Genomic DNA, 18,021 nt, shown 5'->3' on the forward strand with positions numbered 1-18,021 from the left:
CAGGTGTCTTGAGCTGTCACAAGGAAGAGGGTGACGAGGCTGTCAGGGATACAAGCGTTTGTAGATCACATTGATTTAATTTCAAATGCTAAATACATGTTTTTGAGGAATGCACGAAAACTCCCTATGAGTTTCACCCACTGACATTCACCCACGTTTCAGCTGAGAAAGCTAGCTTCAGAAGCAGGAGCGAGGAGGTAGCAGCCAGAAACTTCAAACCTGGGTCTGTCTGACTCTAGGTTCTGAGGGCTTCTCCTAACTGCACAAACTGGGGGGAAAACATGCATGTTTCCAAGGCTGCCTGCACTCCCCCGACCCCAGGAGTGGTATATATACTACTGTGGAACACAACGCATGTCCCCCCACTGCCCGGCGCGGGACTTGGGGGCAGAGTGGGAGACTGGGTACAGCCACCAGGTTTGTTGTAGCAGGGCCACTGTAAAGTTTTTCCTCTCCACAACACCACACAATAAATTTTTTAAAACCTTGCATTTGGGGCTGGAGAGAGAGCCCAGATGTGAAGAGCGCTTGCCGTTCTTGAAGATGATGTGAGTTCGGTCCCCAAAACTCACCCTGAGTTCACAACTGTGTGTATATCCAGTTCCGGGGGATCTGATGTCTTCTTCTGGCTTCTTAGAACACCAGGCATGCAGGCAGTGCGCATATATACATGAGCAGGAAAACACTCATATATATCAAATAAAAATAAGTCCTCAGGGCTGGAGAGGTTAAGGACTCAGCAGTTAGGAACACTGACTGCTCTGCCAGAGGTCCTGAGTTCAAATCCCAGCAACCACATGGTGGCTCACAGCCATCTGTGATGGGATCTGATGCCCTCTTCTTTTTTTTTTTTTTTTTTTTTTTTTTTTTTTTTTCTTTTCTAGGAGCTGGGGACCGAACCCAGGGCCTTGCGCTTGCTAGGCAAGCGCTCTACCACTGAGCTAAATCCCCAACCCCCTGATGCCCTCTTCTGGTGTGTCTGAAGACAGCTACAGTCTACTTATACATAAGAAATAAATAGATCTTTTTAAAAAAAAGTCTTTAAAATGTTTAAGTAAAAAAACTTTGCATCTGCCCTGAAAATGCACAAAATTATTATTTTTTATCCTCATTTCCTGAATAATAAAACATAGCAACTATTTGCATAGTATTTGCATTGTATAAATAGAACAAGTCATCTCGAGATGATTTGAAGTATACTGGAGAAGGTATGTAAATGATATGCAAAACAGCGTGCCATTTTACGTAGAGCATCGTAAGATGTTGGCATGCCTGGGGTTTCTGGAATCAATCCCCCACTGATAGCGAAGGATGACTGTACAATTATTATCACTTACTGGAGATAGAATACATGGAAATGTGTCTTTTTGGCCACCCAAGAATGTCCAGGAACCTATATTTCTGTCTTGGAGCAGGAGTGACTCTTGTGCTGTGTACACCATGCCAGCCTTGGAAGGGAAAAGCCTTGCGGCCATGTGTCGTCACAGACACAAACTCCCTTCCAACAACCCCCTCAGCTAGAAATGTCCCCTGCAAGGACCTGAGAAATCTGTAGCCTGCTCATTCCCAACTCGAATACACTCTGAACATCAACATAACGCTTCCCTTTGGACATGGTTCTCAGACTGGGTGCCTATATCCGGGTGCCTTTGTCTCCATGGCCTCCACGCGCCTTGTGAAACAACCTTTGTGCACAGCTGAGACACCCCACACTCACTATGGCCTTCCTGTGTGCCTGTGTTACTGATGTGGGAGCCAGTGCCTGCTGTGAGCCTCCTTAGGGTAGCCAGACCTCCCTCATATTCTCTACACCCTAAGGCAGAGAGCAGGAACATGGCACCCATATCTATTATGAACCAGGAGTTCCTGGGCAGGCCTGGGGCGATGGCGTCATCATCAGGGGTCTACCAGGCAACCCTGGGCGATGGCGTCATCACCAGGGGCCTACCGGGCAGGCCTGGGCGATGGCGTCATCATCAGGGGCCTACCGGGCAGGCCTGGGTAATGGCGTCATCATCAGGGGCCTACCGGGCAGGCCTAGGTGATGGCGTCATCATCAGGGGCCTATTCCACGCTTCCTCTAACTTGTTTTTTAGAAACTTCTCGGGCAGCAATTTTAATGCCTGGATGCAGGTTTTGTTTTTGTTTTTTAGCTCCCTCTGGAGATACAGGCCCTACTGGAAGCTGCAAAAATGCAGCCCCCAGGTCCAGGGCATGGGGTCACACTGGGGGGAAGGTGGGAGCAGTGCCCACGAAGCTGGACACAGCTCCAGCTTTTCCTCTGTCTGGGCTGCCTGTGTGGCCTCTGCCTGCTCTCCCCTCCGTAGCAACCCCCATCTTCCAGCTCGTGCAGGCCTCTTGCTGCCAACTTCCTCCTGGTGTTGCTGGGTGGTCTTTTTCTTCTGTGGCGACTTCCCCGGGCCCTATTTTATTTACAGGTTTTTATCTCTGGACCAGCTCTGTTTCCATTTGTGTCTGGACAAGGGAGCAGCTCTTCAGCGGCCCACAGTCTTTGCAGGGACTATTGGGTGTGAGGCATCTCTGTCAATACCCTTCTGGTTCTAAGACTTGGGGACTAAGTATTTTTCCCTCAAGGTCCAGACAGACCTCTGCTCATCTCCCATCACCTGCCCCCTACTGCCTGCTGCCTCTTGGATGCCCCCTTTGGATGGGCATATTGTTTGTTCTAGGTCCCTTTCTGCTGCTAACGTGACATGTTCTCTCGTTTCAGGATAGATCGTTACGACCAGAGGAGATCGAAGGTAAAGTCAGGCCCTTAGAGGATAGGGCTGCTCAACTCCCTTTGTGTGGGGGTGGTTTTGGTTTTGTTGTTGTTCTGTTGTTTTGTTTTTCCAGACAGGGTTTCTCTGCATAGCCTTGGCTATCCTGGAGCTCACACTGTAGACCAGGCTGGCCTCAAACTCAGAGATCCACCTGCCTCTGCCTCCTGGGTTCTGGGCTAATAGTGTGCATCACCACACCTGATGGGTTTTTTTTGGGGGGGGGGGTTAAAGATTTATTTATTTTATTTATACAAGTACGCTATAGCAGTCTTCATGCACACCAGAAGAGGGCATTGGATCCCATTTACAGATGGTTGTGAGCCACCATGTGGTTGCTGGGAGTTGAACTCAGAACCTCGGGAAGAAGAGTTAACGCTGTTAACCACTGAGCCTTCTCTCCAACCCCAGTTTGTTTTTTTGAGACAGGATTTTTCCACATATTTCCTGGTTGTCCGGCAACTTACTACATAGAATAGTCCAGCCTTGAACTTAAAAAGATCCACCTGCCTCTGGGTGTTGGCAGGAGGAGAGGCAGATTCAGCTTGGGGCAGTCCCTAGCACAAAGCAGGGATCATTTTGTAGAGAGCCCTGGGCAAGCCAGAGAAGCCCAGAGGACGCCAGGGTTTGCCTCTCCGAGCTGGCCCCAGACTGCCTTTACTTTAAGGGTTCTTTGGGTCCCATCTCTGATCACATCTGCCCCTGCTGGCTTCTCCAGAGCTCCGAGAGGCCTTCCGGGAATTTGACAAGGACAAAGATGGCTACATCAACTGCCGGGACCTGGGGAACTGCATGCGCACCATGGGCTACATGCCCACTGAGATGGAACTCATCGAGCTGTCCCAGCAGATCAACATGAACCGTGAGTCGCTGCCCTCCCCACCACACGGGCCTGGGGTCGACTTTTGTTTCTTGTTCTGTGGCTCGTGGTTTCTGAGCCTCGGCTTCCTCCCTTGTAAATCAGGGTTGTAACGAGACACTAGGAGTAAGTTAGGGCCTCGGGTGGACAACAGCCTAGAACTGGGCTCATGGTAAGAAGGAAGAGGATGCTGTTGGTATCACGAGGTCTTTATCCGCGTCTTTATCTGGGTTCTGCAGAAACAGGGATCTGGGTTTGAGGCATCTGTCACACAAGGGAAGGGAAGTGCAGGGGGAACAGGGAAATGGGAAGGAAAGGGAAGGGGAGAGGAGGGGCCCACACAGGATAGACTCACACCGACTGCTGCCGGGGCCACGGGAGTGTAAGCTTACTCATGGAGTTGGTATGGAGATAGTTGCTTGGTAGAATGCTGGCCTAGCGTGCTCAAAGCCCCAGGTTTGGTCCTTAGGAAGGCATAGACCAAACTTGGTGGCACATGCCTGCAGCTCACTGATTTGACTACAGGGGTTGGTCAGCAAGTCCCAGGTATCCTCCTGACTCCACCACACCCCACAGCCCCTGTGCTGAGAGCATACCTGGGGGATGGAGGTGCAGAAGTTCTAGATGAGGGCTGGTCAGAGAGATGGCCCCCCAGTTAAGGGCACTGGCTGCTCCTCCAGAGGACTCGGGTCTGATTCCCAGCGACCACATGGAGACTTACAGCTGTAACTCTAGGACAGTCTGACCCCCTTCTTCCGGCTTTGTGGGCACCAGGCATGCATGTGGGGCATAGACAAACATGTAGGTAAAGAACCCATACATGGGGCTGGAGGGATGGCTCAGCGGTTAAGAGCACTGACTGCTCTGCCAGAGGTCCTGAGTTCAATTCCCAGCAACCACATGGTGGCTCACAACCATCTTTAATGGGATCCGATGTCCTCTTCTGGTAGGTCTGAAAGCAGCTACAATGTACTCATATAAATAAAATAAATAATCTTTTTAAAAAAAGAATCCATACACATAAAATAACAAATCTTAAAAAAAACAAAAACAAACAAACAAACAAAAAAACCAAGTTCAAGGTCATCCTCAGCTACATAGCAAGTTTGAGGCCAGCCTGGACTACATGGGCTCTGTATGATGATGATGGTGATGATGGTGGTAGTGGTGGCTAGGAGAAAGCCAGGGCCGACAATATGTGTCTGTGATTCCAGCACTGGGGAGGTGGAGAAAGGTAAGGCTCACTGACCTACTACTGTAGTTGAGTTAGTGAGTTTCTGGTTAGTGAGAGACCCTGCTTTAAGCAGGAAGGTGGAGAGCAATGGAGGATGTGCCTGACCTCTGGCCTTTGTAGATGCTCATAGGCCTGCATACATAAAGGCGCATATACACAAACACAACTAAAAGGTATGCGGGGGGGGGGGCGTCCCCCCACCCCCACCTCCGCTTGCTGCAGTCATTCAAAGATGAAGCCAGCAGGCAGGTGCCCTACTTCCTTCCACTGAGAGTCGCTTGCAAGTTGCGTTTGTATTTGCACAGCTGAGTAAAGGCAGGCTCAGAGCGCGCCATGGTGCAGGTACGGGGAACCTCCGAGAGCGTCTTGGCTCACCCGGCTCTGTGGCTTCTTTCTCCTGTGTTTCCTTCTGCCCACTATGAGACTCTTCCCTTTCCCGCTCCCTGGCCACCCCTCGAGTCGTTTCCTGACAAGCCCCTTGTCTGTGATCTGACCTCACTGCCCTCGGTCACACCCCAGGACTTGGAGACACCCCAGGACTTGGAGATGGAGGAGAGCGGGGAGGCTGCTTAGTGAGAGGTGTGTACTGGGCGGGTTGAGCGTGGCTTAGTCCCTTCTTTTTTGCAACAGTGGGTGGCCACGTGGATTTCGATGACTTTGTGGAACTGATGGGCCCTAAACTCCTGGCGGAGACAGCAGATATGATCGGTGTAAAGGAACTGAGAGACGCCTTTCGGGAGGTGAGGGATGGGTGTTGACAGGCAGGGGTGGAAGGGCTGAGTCTCAACCTCGGGATGACTGTGAAGGATCCTGAACCCTGGGTCCTGGTCTCTGACCGTGGGCAGGGTCTTGGATCGGAAAGGAGACCTGGCATAGGGGGAACCCCTCTCAGCTTTGGGGTCTGCCGCCCATCCATGCAGCGTGCTCTCCCTTTCACGCTCTCCAGTTTGACACCAACGGTGACGGGGAGATAAGCACGAGCGAGCTGCGAGAGGCCATGAGGAAGCTCCTGGGTCATCAGGTGGGACACCGGGACATAGAGGAAATTATCCGAGACGTGGACCTCAATGGAGATGGACGAGTGGACTTCGAAGGTAGGCGGGGGCTTGAAAACCGGGTGTGAAGCGGACCAGCCACGGAGCCCTCTAAGCGCAGGCGCACTAGGGAACCACCAATCCCACTCTGTGCCTCGCCCCGCCCCTTGCATTTCTTCTGCTCTCTGTGTACTGTCGATCCATGCCCATGCCCATCCGTGCGTCTGTCTACCCGTCTGTCACTCAGACTGTTCACCCGTTCATTTCTTCATCTATCCAGGTATCTCTAAAAGTTTGTCACCATCTCTAAAAGTTATTGATACATATCGATCCCTGCATTTATCGATTTATTCTGCATGCAATCATAGGCTATACATTCGCTCGTGCGTATGTCTCGGTACCTGGGCTCCCAGCTTCGCCTCTCCCCTATGCTTCTGTGGTTTGCTCTATAGTCACACACTTCCTTGCAGCCATTCCTTGCATTCCTGTCTGTCCTGTATCCAGCTATCCATATATCTGTCCACCCTTGTGTCGGTCTGCCCCAACTGTCTCTGTTCACACTCTCCTGAGCATCACGGTTCCTCAGCCCTGACCTTAGGCCTCTGACATCTGACCACAGCTTGCTTTTCCAGCCGTAGCGTCTATCGTTCCTTCCCTCTGAGCTGCCTTAAGACATGCTGAAGACATGTGCCCTATGCCGCCTTCCTGTGAATCTGCTAGCCATTGTGCCTGGTGTCGTCTTTCCACTTGGGACAGATAATTTAAATTGCATTTATCTGTCTGTCTGTCTGTCTGTCTATCCATCCAGTGTGTGTCTTGCACACACATTCCATGGCATGAGTATGGAGAACAACCTGCAGGAGGTGGTTCTTTTCCTCCTTCAAATGGGCCCTGGGGATCAAACTCAGATCTCCAGTCTTTGTAGCAATCACCTTTACCTCCTGAACCATCTCACCTATCCTTGAGTGAAATTCTACTTATTTTCCAATACCTAGCAGTAGACGCTTCTACAGACTGAGCCTCCTCTTTTCTGACCTCTGTTCACTTCAGGTCCGTCCCTTTTCCTTACCCTGTACCCCATGGCTGCCCTAATCAACTCCGAAATTTAAAAGAAGAATAACTCTGTTTTGTTTTGTTGTTAAGATTTATTTTATTATATATAAGTACACTGTCGCTGTCTTCAGACACACCAGAAGAGGGCATCAGATTCCATTATAGATGGTTGTGAGCCACCATGTGGTTGTTGGGATTTGAACTCAGGACCTCTGGGAAAGCAGCCAGTGCTCTGAACCACTGAGCCACCTCTCCAACCCTAACTTTGTGTCCTTTATCCCAACATTTCCTAGACAATAAACACCTCACACACAGATAAGATTCACTAGACTTTGCCCTCACAACACCCACACATCCACACTCACAATTAAAAATAGAGATAGGGGCTGGAGGGATGCTCGGTGGTTAAGAGCACTGTCTGGGGGTTGGGGATTTAGCTCAGTGGTAGAGCGCTTGCCTAGGAAGCGCAAGGCCCTGGGTTCGGTCCCCAGCTCCGAAAAAAAGAACAAAAAAAAAAAAAAAATCCTCCAGCCCGTCAGTTGTGGAAGCTAAACCCACTGATTAGCTCTATTTCGCCACTGATTGTTTTGTTTTTGTCTAAGCTCCGCCCCACAGTTACCTGGTGACAGCCCGGTGTGCCTGACTCACTATAAAAGGGGCTGCCTGCCCCTCCTCTCTCTCTTGGTCTCTCTTGCTCTTCCCTTCTTGCTCCTGCTCTCTCCTCATCCCCTTCCCTCCTCTCTTCACATGGCCCACCTCTACTCTATTTCTCTCTCTCTCTCTCCCTTCCTTTCTCTGCCTCTACTATCCTCTTAACTTCCTCATGCCCTGAATAAACTCTATTCTACACTATCCGGTCCTGTGGCTGGTCCCTCAGCATTGGCCCGCTGAGGCTCCCCCTTTCCCCACACCTCACCCCCCCCTTTTTATAAACACATCAGCCAAAACCTGGACACAGCCAAGATGTTCCTCTGTAAGTGAATGGATTAAAAACCCATACAACTGGGGTTGGGGATTTAGCTCAGTGGTAGAGCGCTTGCCTAGGAAGCGCAAGGCCCTGGGTTCGATCCCCAGCTCCGAAAAAAAAAAAAAAAAAAAAAAAAGAACCAAAAAAACCCATACAACTGTAATATACCCAGGGGACTGTGCTGGAAATGCCAGGCTGGATCAGACCAGGGAGCGCTGTGAGGTCACCCCACCAGGGAAGAGCTTCGAGGATATCTGCAGGGGTCAGACTTGCAGACCACAGGCTCCCAGAGCTGCCCCTCGAAGATGGGGGGAGATGTTGGGGACAGCGCAGCCTCGGAGCAGGGGTGATGAGGAAGGGCCTGGCCACAGGGTCCTTTGCTGGCTCTGATTGCCACTCTCTCTACCCGCTCCTGTCCCCTCCCAGAGTTTGTCCGGATGATGTCTCGCTGAGGCCGCTGAGGGGCTCCTCCAGGTCTGCCAACTCCCACAGGCGGGGAGAAGAGCTGAGCTCGCCTCACCCCGCAGTAGCTGCCGAGAGCCCAGGATGTACTGGCGGATGGGGCCTGCCTGCACCCCGGGGAGGTGCCCACCCCGGACCCCCACCCCTCTGCACTGTGAAAGACTCACAACTCCTGCAACTGGAAAAGGGGGCGCCCGCCGGCGAGGAGGCCACAGTGCCAAGCCGGTAGAGGACACGCAAGGCGCCAAGTGCCATCTGCCCAGCCGCTGCTGGCTGGGTGGGCCAGGGAGCCCGCCAGCAGACCCCACACAGCATGTCTGCCCCGAGGGCAGAGCCTTTCAGCGCCCTCCCGATGCCCGTCCCAGCTCGCCTAGCCCTTTGATCTCAGAACCAATAAAAAAAACGGAGAATGACAGAGAGGGTGGTCTTTCCTTTGTGCCTGGTAGAGGAACCTCGTGCATGACCAGAACTGGGTGGATTTTCTTGCCTGCCACATACATTGACAGTATTCTATACCCCGCAACTTCCATTCTCGTATATTACATAGTCCAGAAATGTGGCATTTTTTAGGGGGTTGGGGGTGGTTTTTCCAGATAGGGTTTCTCAGTGTAGCCTTTGCTGTCCTGGAATTTGCTCTGCAGACCAGGCTGATTTCAAACTCAGAGATCCACCTGCCTCTGCTTCCTGAGTGCGGGGATCAAAGGCCCGCTCCACCCTGGAAATGTGGCCTCTTTTAAGAGGGAGACTGATATGGCTATGTAGCGGGGTCGCTGCTTCAAGTAAGACCCGGTTCTTTGTTTCTTGGCAGAGTGTTTAGCTGAACTTTATTATTTGTTATGGGCACATGTATTTTGCCTGTGTGATGCCTCTGCATGGTGTACATTCCCGGTGCCCGCGGAATCAGAGGAGGGACTGGGTCCCCTGGAACTGGAGTTACCAGACAATTATAAGCTGTCATGTGGGTGCTAGGAATTGAACCCAGATCCTCTGGAAGACAGCCAGTACTTAGCCTATGAGCCATCTCTCCAGCTCTGACCTGGACCTCATGACCCTTCGCACGCACGCACGCACGCACGCCTCTCTGGAGGGCTGGCATTACGGGAATCCAATGCGGCACCTGGTTTTGCGGTGCAGAGGACCAAACTTAGGGTTTCCCGGAAGCAGAGCAAGCGTTCTACCATCTGATAGGGATACCCCTTATTTCCTTCTAACATAGAGGACAGGAGAGACAAGGTTACCTTGTCTGAGGAGATGAATGCTGGAGCAGGAGTCATGCCTCCTGACTGCCAGGAGATTCCAGAGTGGTCAGGGAGACAGACATGCTAGAAACACCTTCAGATGTGATTATAGAGTGCGACCCTGCACTGAGGGAAGCAGACAGGAAGCAAACCGGAAGCAGACCTTGCTCAGACAGGAAGCAGAGCATGAGGAGGCCTGCCCTGCCCTAGGGAGGTGAGAGGAAGTGGTGTCAAGGGCTTTGCTCTGGAGGAGACCCCACTGAGACCGGCAGTTGCTCTGTGGCAGTTAGGCCTTGGGTTTGTTTACTGTGTGTGACTCGGGCCACGATGTGCCCTCTCGGAACCTGCTTCCTGTGTATAATGAGGAGGCGATTCCACACTGGGGACATTGACTTTTGCATCTTTAGGGACTGACTTTTGTGACCTGGCGAAATACAGCCAATCAGTGGCGAAATAGAGCTAATCAGTGGGTTTAGCTTCCACAACTGACGGGCTGGAGGATTTTTTTTTTTTTTTTTTTTGTTCTTTTTTTCGGAGCTGGGGACCGAACCCAGGGCCTTGCGCTTCTTAGGCAAGCGCTCTACCACTGAGCTAAATCCCCAACCCCGGGCTGGAGGACCTTAAAGGAGACATTTGTGAGAAGTTGTTTGGAATCTTGGGCAGGCTTGGAGCATACTTGAGGATAGGTGGAGTCCTCCAAATTTGTTTCCCTCCTTCAGCGTGTTAAAGAGTCACCTCAAGGATTTTTTTTTTAATTACATGTGTTTGTTTATTTCGTGTGCACGCCTGTGGGTACGTGCAGCACGGCCAGAGGATGGCGTTTGGGAGTCAGCTCTTTTTCTACCATGGGGTTCCTGGCCCTCAAACTCAGGTTGTTAGGTCTGGCAGCAAGAGCCTTCACCCATTGAGCCATCTCACCAGCCTACCTGAGGGTTCATTAAGTCACCCATTTGGAATTGCCGCTGATTCTGATGTCATGCATGGGGTAAGAGCCATGATTTTCCATCCTTAACCAAATCTCAGAAGATTCCGATGCTGTCCGTCTGTGGACCACAGAACTCCACGGTATTCCAGGTGTGCTTCCAGGCACCTGAGGCAGGAGGGAGGGTTAAAGGCTAGAGCAGGGAGAGGGAGGGATGGAGCAATCTGTATCCTCAGGTGTCACAGCAAAGGGAGGACACTTGTTCTTAGACCTGGCAGGGAATGTGGGAAGGCCTGTGGGCCCCAGCCAGACGCCTGGGTAATCTCCATGTCACAGCGGCCAGCATGGCTTGGGAGCTCCAAATTCTAATAATCCAATTCTGGGACTAAGCCCTTGGCTCTGTGCCCCACAGGCCTACAGTTCTACTGGCTTAGCTCTGCCCAGAGACTCCAGATGAGGACATTTCAGAAAGGTAATGGCTTGTAGGGCAATATGAAGAGAAAGGGCCTCAATAGACAGCTCCTCAGCAGGCGGGGGAGCCCTCCAGAAATTAGCCAAGGAGAGCGTGGAGCACACAGTAGGCTAGGACAACTCTGTACCTAGTGTGTGGGCTCTTTAAACCATAAACACAGCAGCTGTGAAAAGGGAGTTGAGAAAAGTCGGGTCCGCTGGAAGGACTAAGTACTTAGGCAGGGGTAGGTTTCCTCTGAAGCCTGGGGTTCCTCCCTTACACTTTAGCTCCTTCCTTGCACCTTAGCTCCTTCCTTGCACCTTAGCTCCGCCCTTGTACTTTAGCCCTGCCCTTGCATCTTAGCTCCGCCCTCGCACTTTAGCTCCTCCCGCCCACAAGGTTATTTTAGGGCTTAGAATTCCATGACTTCTAGAACCAAGATGCATTTCCCTAGGCAAGGGCCCCTTCTGCTACCCAGAGCACTCCTCTAATATCCCTCCTGGGGCAGCTCCAAGTGTTACCTTAGAGCTGGGCCTAGTGGCACAAGCCTATAATCACAGCAATCAGGAAATGGAGAAGGGAGTATTGTGAGTTGGAGGGCAGCCCAAACTGTATAATCACATACCCAACACGCACGCACGCACGCACGCACGCACGCACGTGCACCACCACTACCACCACCACCACCACACATGCTCACAATCTCTAAATAGGTAAATAAAATGCAATTTCAAAATTAAACGAAAACTGCTAGGGTGTGTCTTAGCGGTTAGGGAGCACTTCCTTAATAATCACAGAGGTCACAGGTCCATGAATTGCTTGCCACCCCCAGTTCTTTGAAACAAAACAAAAAAAGGGGGGGGGGGAGTGTGAAAGCTCAGCTTGCAAAGGCACTTGCCACAGAGCCGGTGACCCGACTTTAATCCCGAGGAAAGAGCTGACTCTTTTTTTTTTTTCTTTTTTTTTTTTTTTTCCCGGAGCTGGGGACCGAACCCAGGGCCTTGCGCTTGCTAGGCAAGCGCTCTACCACTGAGCTAAATCCCCAACCCCAAAGAGCTGACTCTTGAAGTTGTTCTCTAACCCCCGCCCCCAATGTGTGCGATGGCACCCCTGCCTGTCTCAACACTCTTTAAAACCAACAAAAAACGAAACTATAAATAAAGCGCACATGCTAAAAACATAATAAAGATGTAGGAGCTGGAGAGAGGGCTTAGCAATTAAGAGTTGGTCCTGTTGGGCTGGAGGGATGGCTCAGTGGTTAGAGCACTGACTGCTCTTCCAGAGGTCCTGAGTTCAATTCCCAGCAACCACTTGTAATGGGATCTGGTGCCCTCTTCTGGTGTGTCTGAAGAGAGCAAGCAACAGTGTACTCATAAATAGAATAAATATTTTTAAAAATGCCATACCTTTAGTTTTGTTCTCCTCCTCAGTGCCGCCTTGCCTCACTGGGATTTCCTGTTGAGGAAAAAGCATGGGAAAGACAGTCATGAAATTCACTTTTAAAGTTTTTTTTTAAAAGTTTTTTAAAGAGATATATTTATTTTATGCATATGAGTACACTCTTCAGACACACCAGAAAGGGACATCGGATCCCATTACAGATGCTTGTGAGCCACCATATGATTGCTAGGATCTGGACTCAGGACCCCTGGGAGAGCAGTCAGCGCTCTTAACCTCTGAGCCATCATCTCCCCAGCCCTATTTATTATTTTTTAAAAAGGTTTTATTTTATGCATAAGAGGCTTTGCCTGCACGTGCGCATATATGTGTAGCACATGCATGCGTGGTAACGTCAGAGGCCAGAAGAGGGTGTTGGATCCCCTGGGGCTGGAGTTATAGAGAGTTGTGAGCCACCATGTGAATGCTGGGAAGCAAGCACAAAGACCTTGCAAGAGCAGGAAGCGCTCTTAACCACTCTCTGCAGCCCCCATTTTTAAATTTTTTAAATTGTGTGTGTGCGCGCGCAGGTGCGTGGGGGTGAGATGAGGGTGTAGGTGGGTGTCAGTGGAAGTTGTGTGTGCAGTGCCCACAGGGCCCAGAAGAGGGCGTCAGATCCCCCTGGGCTGGAGTTAAAAACAGTTGGTTGTGAGTTATCTGTCTTGGGTGCTGAGGACCAAACAAAACTCAGGAGTGGGGCAAAAGCAGCAAGAGCTCTTCACGGCTGACCCGTCTCTCCAGCCCCAGTGGAACCGTACAGGAACCTCCGGTTGACAGTGACAAACTCATCATCTTCGCTCAAATCTGGGTTCTGGCTCAAATATCTGGAAGTAGTTCCCCTGTGCCTCAGGGTCCTGCAAGGGGCCCCTGATCCTCTTGTGCCTGGCAGGCTCAGATTGCAGACCCACGCTGTCCCTGCCCTCTTTGAGGAGGTGTCTGTCACCTGCTCCTGCTTTCAGCCCACTATCATTTGCAGAGGGAGGACAGAGTTTTGAGTTTGGGTTGGAATAGAAAACAGCTCCCCACAGGATACAACACCTTGTCCTGCCTGGCAGGGCTTCTTCTGGAAGTGGTGGGAATCGGGGGCGGGGCCAAGGCAATAGGAAGTAGCTCAGTGCGGGCTGTAGCCCATTCTGTATTCTCTTTCCCTGCCTCCTGTTTCCATCACATGGTGAGGAAGCTTGTCAGCACCGTGTTCCCTAAACTATGATGGTTTCCCAAAATTTGTGGGGCTAAGCAACCATAACCAACCGCTGAAAGCACGAGTCAGACTGAACCTCTTCTCCTTGGAGTTACGGATACACCTTCCTTTAGCCTCTTGATTATTAGCAATACCCCACTTGCCGGTGGGTGGTTACAAGGAACTAGCTCCTTGGGGGGCTGAACAGATGACTCCACAGTTAACAGCACTTACTGCTCTTATACAGGGCCTGGGTTGCCTACCCAGCACTCACGTGAGGGTTCACGACGGTCTGTAACCCCAGTTTTAGAGGATCCAACACCCTCTTCTGACTTCTGGAGGCACCAGGCCTGCATAATGCACCTATGCTTATGCACACGGAAGGGGGGGGGGGAGGGCGGGCCACTAGGGTGGTAGAGGCAGGCAGATCTCTGTGAGTTCAAGGCCAGCCAGGACTGTATCGTGGGATCCTGTCTCAAAAAAGGAAAGTCCCCACACATGGTGCTTAGAGAGTGTGGCCCAAATCCTTTAAAGTTCTTTCTGCCTGCGATTTCCTTTGAGTTAGGCTTAAAGGTCTCCTCCCTCTTGCCTTGGAAGGACTGAAGCCCACAGCATAGCTTTGACCTTCCCTAATGGGAGTGTCCTGTGGCACTCCATGAAGGGACTGGTGACAGCAAACTCCTGTGATCTCAGCTTGTAGGAGGCTGTGAGACAGGAGGTCACAGATTCCAGGCCAGCCTGGGCTGCAGGCAAGACTCTGCCCCCCAAATACAAAACAAAGCAAATGGGATTGCTCTCTGTGCTGGGTATTCTGACCCAGCTTGGTAGGTTGAGGTGCCCTGTTTATCATTCACAAAGCCCTGGCTTCCGTTCCCAGCATCTGGAAACTAAGCATGGTGGAGCATGTTTGCAGCTCCAGAGATAGAAGCAGGAGTTCAAACATCCTCAGCTGCAGAACAAAAAAAAACAGTTGTCAGGCGTTTGTGGTGGAGCTAAAGATAATTAACGTCTCAGATGAAGAATAACAGACAGAGTAGGAAACCTCTTGCCCACGGCCAGGCTGCTGCTAGGGTTTTCTGTCCCCTGGTGACACTGGCCTATCAGCTTCTGCGGGGAAGCAGAGGCCAGCCGGCCCAGCCTCCTTTCTGCTGATGGTGAAGACCCACTCAGTTTCTCTCTGACTGAAGGTCGAGGTGCCATGGGCTGGTTCTCTGCTTCTCTGGGTGGCTCTGATCCCTCTGCAATGTGGCTTCAAGAGGCCCAAGGTGAAGAATCTTGGCTTTGGGAGCAGACCACCCATCTTTGCATCACAGGACTCTGAGGAAGAGGCAAAGTGGCCCCCACCCACCTTGTGTTTTTTCCTCTCGAGCCTTTACTGTGAGCTTATCCTTCAGGGGGAAATTATCCCACTATCTTAAAATAGACTATGCTTAATTAATAGCATGCTTTGTTCTTAGGATTCTTATCTCTACCGGAAGACACGCCTCCTTTCATGTTTGTGGGTCAAGGTGAAGTTGCCTCTGGGGGCTCACCAACAGCTGCTTTCATTTCTCACTTTTGAACTCTGGTTCCTGTTGGCTTTTCCCTCCCTGGGGCAGAAGGGTTTTTCCCAACTCGTTACCCTGGGGTGTTCACTGGGGGCCTTTTCTACTATTCGATTGCCAGCACAAGGTTGTAATTATTTCTTCTTGTATGATTAATAGCTACTGTGTACTAAATACCATCTATGAGCCAGGCCCTCTGCTAAGGGTTTCTGAAAGTTCTAATGGCATCTATAGAGGAAGCTGGGGCTCCGAGGGGAGAAAGGACTCCCCAAGTTCACATAGCTCTAAAAAGTGGAAGCAGGCTTTGAATCTAGGTCTCTGTGCCCCGACACCCCAAACACTTAAGACTTATTTATTGACACTTAGCCCGTGGTCACACGATGCTCTTGGACTGGCAAGGTAGCCTAGCAGGTAGAGACCAGCTGCTGTCCTCAGCAACAGACAGCTACATCCTGAGTTTGAGGCTGGCCTGGCTTTGTCTTAAAATTAGAAGAAGAGGCAGTAGGACAGCTTAGGGTGTGCAGGCATTTGCCACCAAGCCTGACAGTTGATGATGAAATTCACCGACTCCTGAATGTTTTCCTCTGAACTCCGCACCCAAGCTGTGGCATGTACCTAGGTGCCTCCCCCACACCCCGTTTACAAAAGACTTTTTGAAAAGCATTTTTGATTCTCTTCCCTTAATGTGTGTGTGTGCGCGCGCGCATGTGTGTGCATGTATCTTTTATATCTCACAGTCTTATGACATGTATACAATTATTCTTTTTCAGAGAGGGGGAAACTGAGGCACCGAGAGGCGCATTCCTTACCCAGGTAACATAAGAGACACCTGGTAGAGCTGTTAATTTGCATCAAATATGGCCTCATAAGCAGCCAAGCTCACAGTGTAAGTGGGTTTGAAGCTGAAAGTTGTTGTGTGGTTTTACACAAATTACTTAACCTTCAACTTTTTAAGTTTCTCATCCATAAAACGGGGGACATTTCCTGTTTTTCAGCCTTCCGGGGTGGTTGTGAGATTCAGATGTGTGGGAACAAATGGTTGTAGAGAACCTGCTGTCAGGACCCGTCTTGGCTACGGTCCTAATATTGGCCTTGGATGGGTGTGTGATCTTTTTCAAGTTCCCTTCCGTGTTTGCCTGCATTTTTCCATGAGAAGCATATTTTTTAGCTGGGCCAAGGTAGCACGGACCTGTTATTTTAGCTACTCTGAAGGCTGCAGCAGGGAGATCAGGAATTTGAGGCCAGCCTAGACAACTTAGCAAGAGAATAACTGTTTTGACTCAAAGAAAATAACTGAAGTCTGGGGATACACCTCAGGGGTAGAAGCCTAGCACGCGCACGCGTGTACACACACACACACACACACACACACACACACACACACACACACACACACGATGCTGAGCTCAACCCTAGTTTCCCAAAAGAGCGGTGCAGGGCTAGGGGGATGGTGTCAGTTCCGTTTCAGGTCAGCAAAGGCTCAAAGATCTAAAAGAAAGGAACAGAACCCAGCTTGGGCTCAGCCCCAAACTGTAGCTCCCGTCACTTTGTCAAGGTCACCTGTCCTGAGAGAGTGCTGAGGATTTAAAGAAAACATTGACCTGGGCCTTGGCAATCCCAAAGCAGGGCTTTAATACACGTATGTCTATGTGTCACCGACACGTAATGAAGGTCAGAAGACCGCGCGACCCATGCTTTGCAGCCACGTGGGCGCTGGGAGCAATTCTCCGCCAGAGCAGCTAGCGCTGTCAACCGCTGAGCCATCTCTCCAGCCGCCTGTTTAATTCTGAGACAGGGGCGCACTCTTGTAGCCCAAGCTGGCCTTTAAAACTCCTGGTAATCCTCCTGCTTCAACCTCCCGAGTACGAGCCCTGAGAATACAGGAATGTGTCACCTGGTGTCACCGTGCCCAGAGTTTTTATTTTCTATGTTCCTTTTTTTAAATAAAAGAACCTCAAAAATCAAAATTAACCGGGCTTCCTATGTTTCGTCGGCATAATCTGACAACTTTTGTCGTACGGACAAGGATAAGCACATATGGAACAAATGATTTCCTCCGCTTGGCTGTGTCCGAAAAATGGGAGCTTGGGGCAGATACCCAAGGGCATGGACGCTAATGTAGAAGAGCGCCGGGAGAAATGCCAAAGGAGGGATCTCGGGTCGCGCCAGCCTCAGGTACTCCCGGCACCAGGGGGAGGAGGAAGCCTTAACTCCACTCAGGTTCTCAAGCCCTCCCGAGACCGTCGCCATGGAGACATAGGCATCCTGGAGCCCCCTCCCCTAACGGCCACGCGTTTCCGCTGCGTTGGAGCATTCTGATTGGACGGCCTCCCGGACGCTACCACACACCACGCGCCTGCCAAGGGGTGAGGGCGGGACCTTACCCTCGTGGGACTCGCGTCCTGCCACCTGTACAAATGGCATCCCAGGGAGAGACTGGCTCCTATGATCCACACGGGGACAAGCCACTGTTTCCCCTGCTAGAGCCTGTGCTCTTGCTTTCTGAGGGAAAATGGAGGGGGGGATTGGAAAAGGCAGCAACGCCCCCTTCGGAGCTGACTGGGTCCCAAGATCTAGAGCACCGGAAGTGCTGGCGACGTGTCAGTGCGCCCTTCTCTAAATCTTCCCCACCCAGGCCACCTTTCCTAGTCTGATGTGGGATTCCGGGGCGGCCTGGGCGCTGCACCCGCCACTTCCGCATGGAACCGCCGCTTCAACCGAACTCCCTCCCTCTGCGCGCGCTGCTTCTCGTGCCCGGTGGTTGGGCCGGAGCCTGGGCTCGGCCACGCCCCTTTCCGAACACCATAGCCAATAGGAGGGCCGCTCTAGGCAGGGTGGTGGGTAATTCATGAGGGCCGCG

At 51.3% G+C, this 18,021-nt stretch overlaps 1 protein-coding gene and 1 long non-coding RNA gene across 5 annotated transcripts in view; one reads left to right on the plus strand and one right to left on the minus strand.

Moving 5' to 3' along the window:
- Cabp1 (calcium binding protein 1) overlaps nt 1-8,804 on the plus strand; it is a 63,701-nt gene extending 54,897 nt beyond the window's left edge. For all 4 annotated transcript variants that reach the window (XM_039089041.2, NM_001033676.1, NM_133529.2 and 1 more), the window contains 5 exons: nt 2,732-2,762; nt 3,499-3,642; nt 5,504-5,613; nt 5,820-5,967; nt 8,354-8,804. In XM_039089041.2, the coding sequence (XP_038944969.1) occupies nt 2,732-2,762; nt 3,499-3,642; nt 5,504-5,613; nt 5,820-5,967; nt 8,354-8,379 (459 nt within the window). In that variant the 3' untranslated portion in view covers nt 8,380-8,804. The remainder of the gene's footprint in view (nt 1-2,731; nt 2,763-3,498; nt 3,643-5,503; nt 5,614-5,819; nt 5,968-8,353) is intronic.
- A 1,566-nt stretch (nt 8,805-10,370) lies between these two features.
- LOC102548245 (uncharacterized) lies at nt 10,371-17,893 on the minus strand. The gene is made up of 3 exons (XR_358758.5): nt 17,546-17,893; nt 12,407-12,455; nt 10,371-10,717 (listed from the first exon to the last, which is right to left on the minus strand). It is a non-coding gene; the product is annotated as an uncharacterized LOC102548245 (long non-coding RNA).
- Nucleotides 17,894-18,021: the final 128 nt, after the last annotated feature.

Source organism: Rattus norvegicus, chromosome 12 (genome assembly GCF_036323735.1).
Source record: "Rattus norvegicus strain BN/NHsdMcwi chromosome 12, GRCr8, whole genome shotgun sequence".
NCBI lineage: Eukaryota > Metazoa > Chordata > Mammalia > Rodentia > Muridae > Rattus > Rattus norvegicus.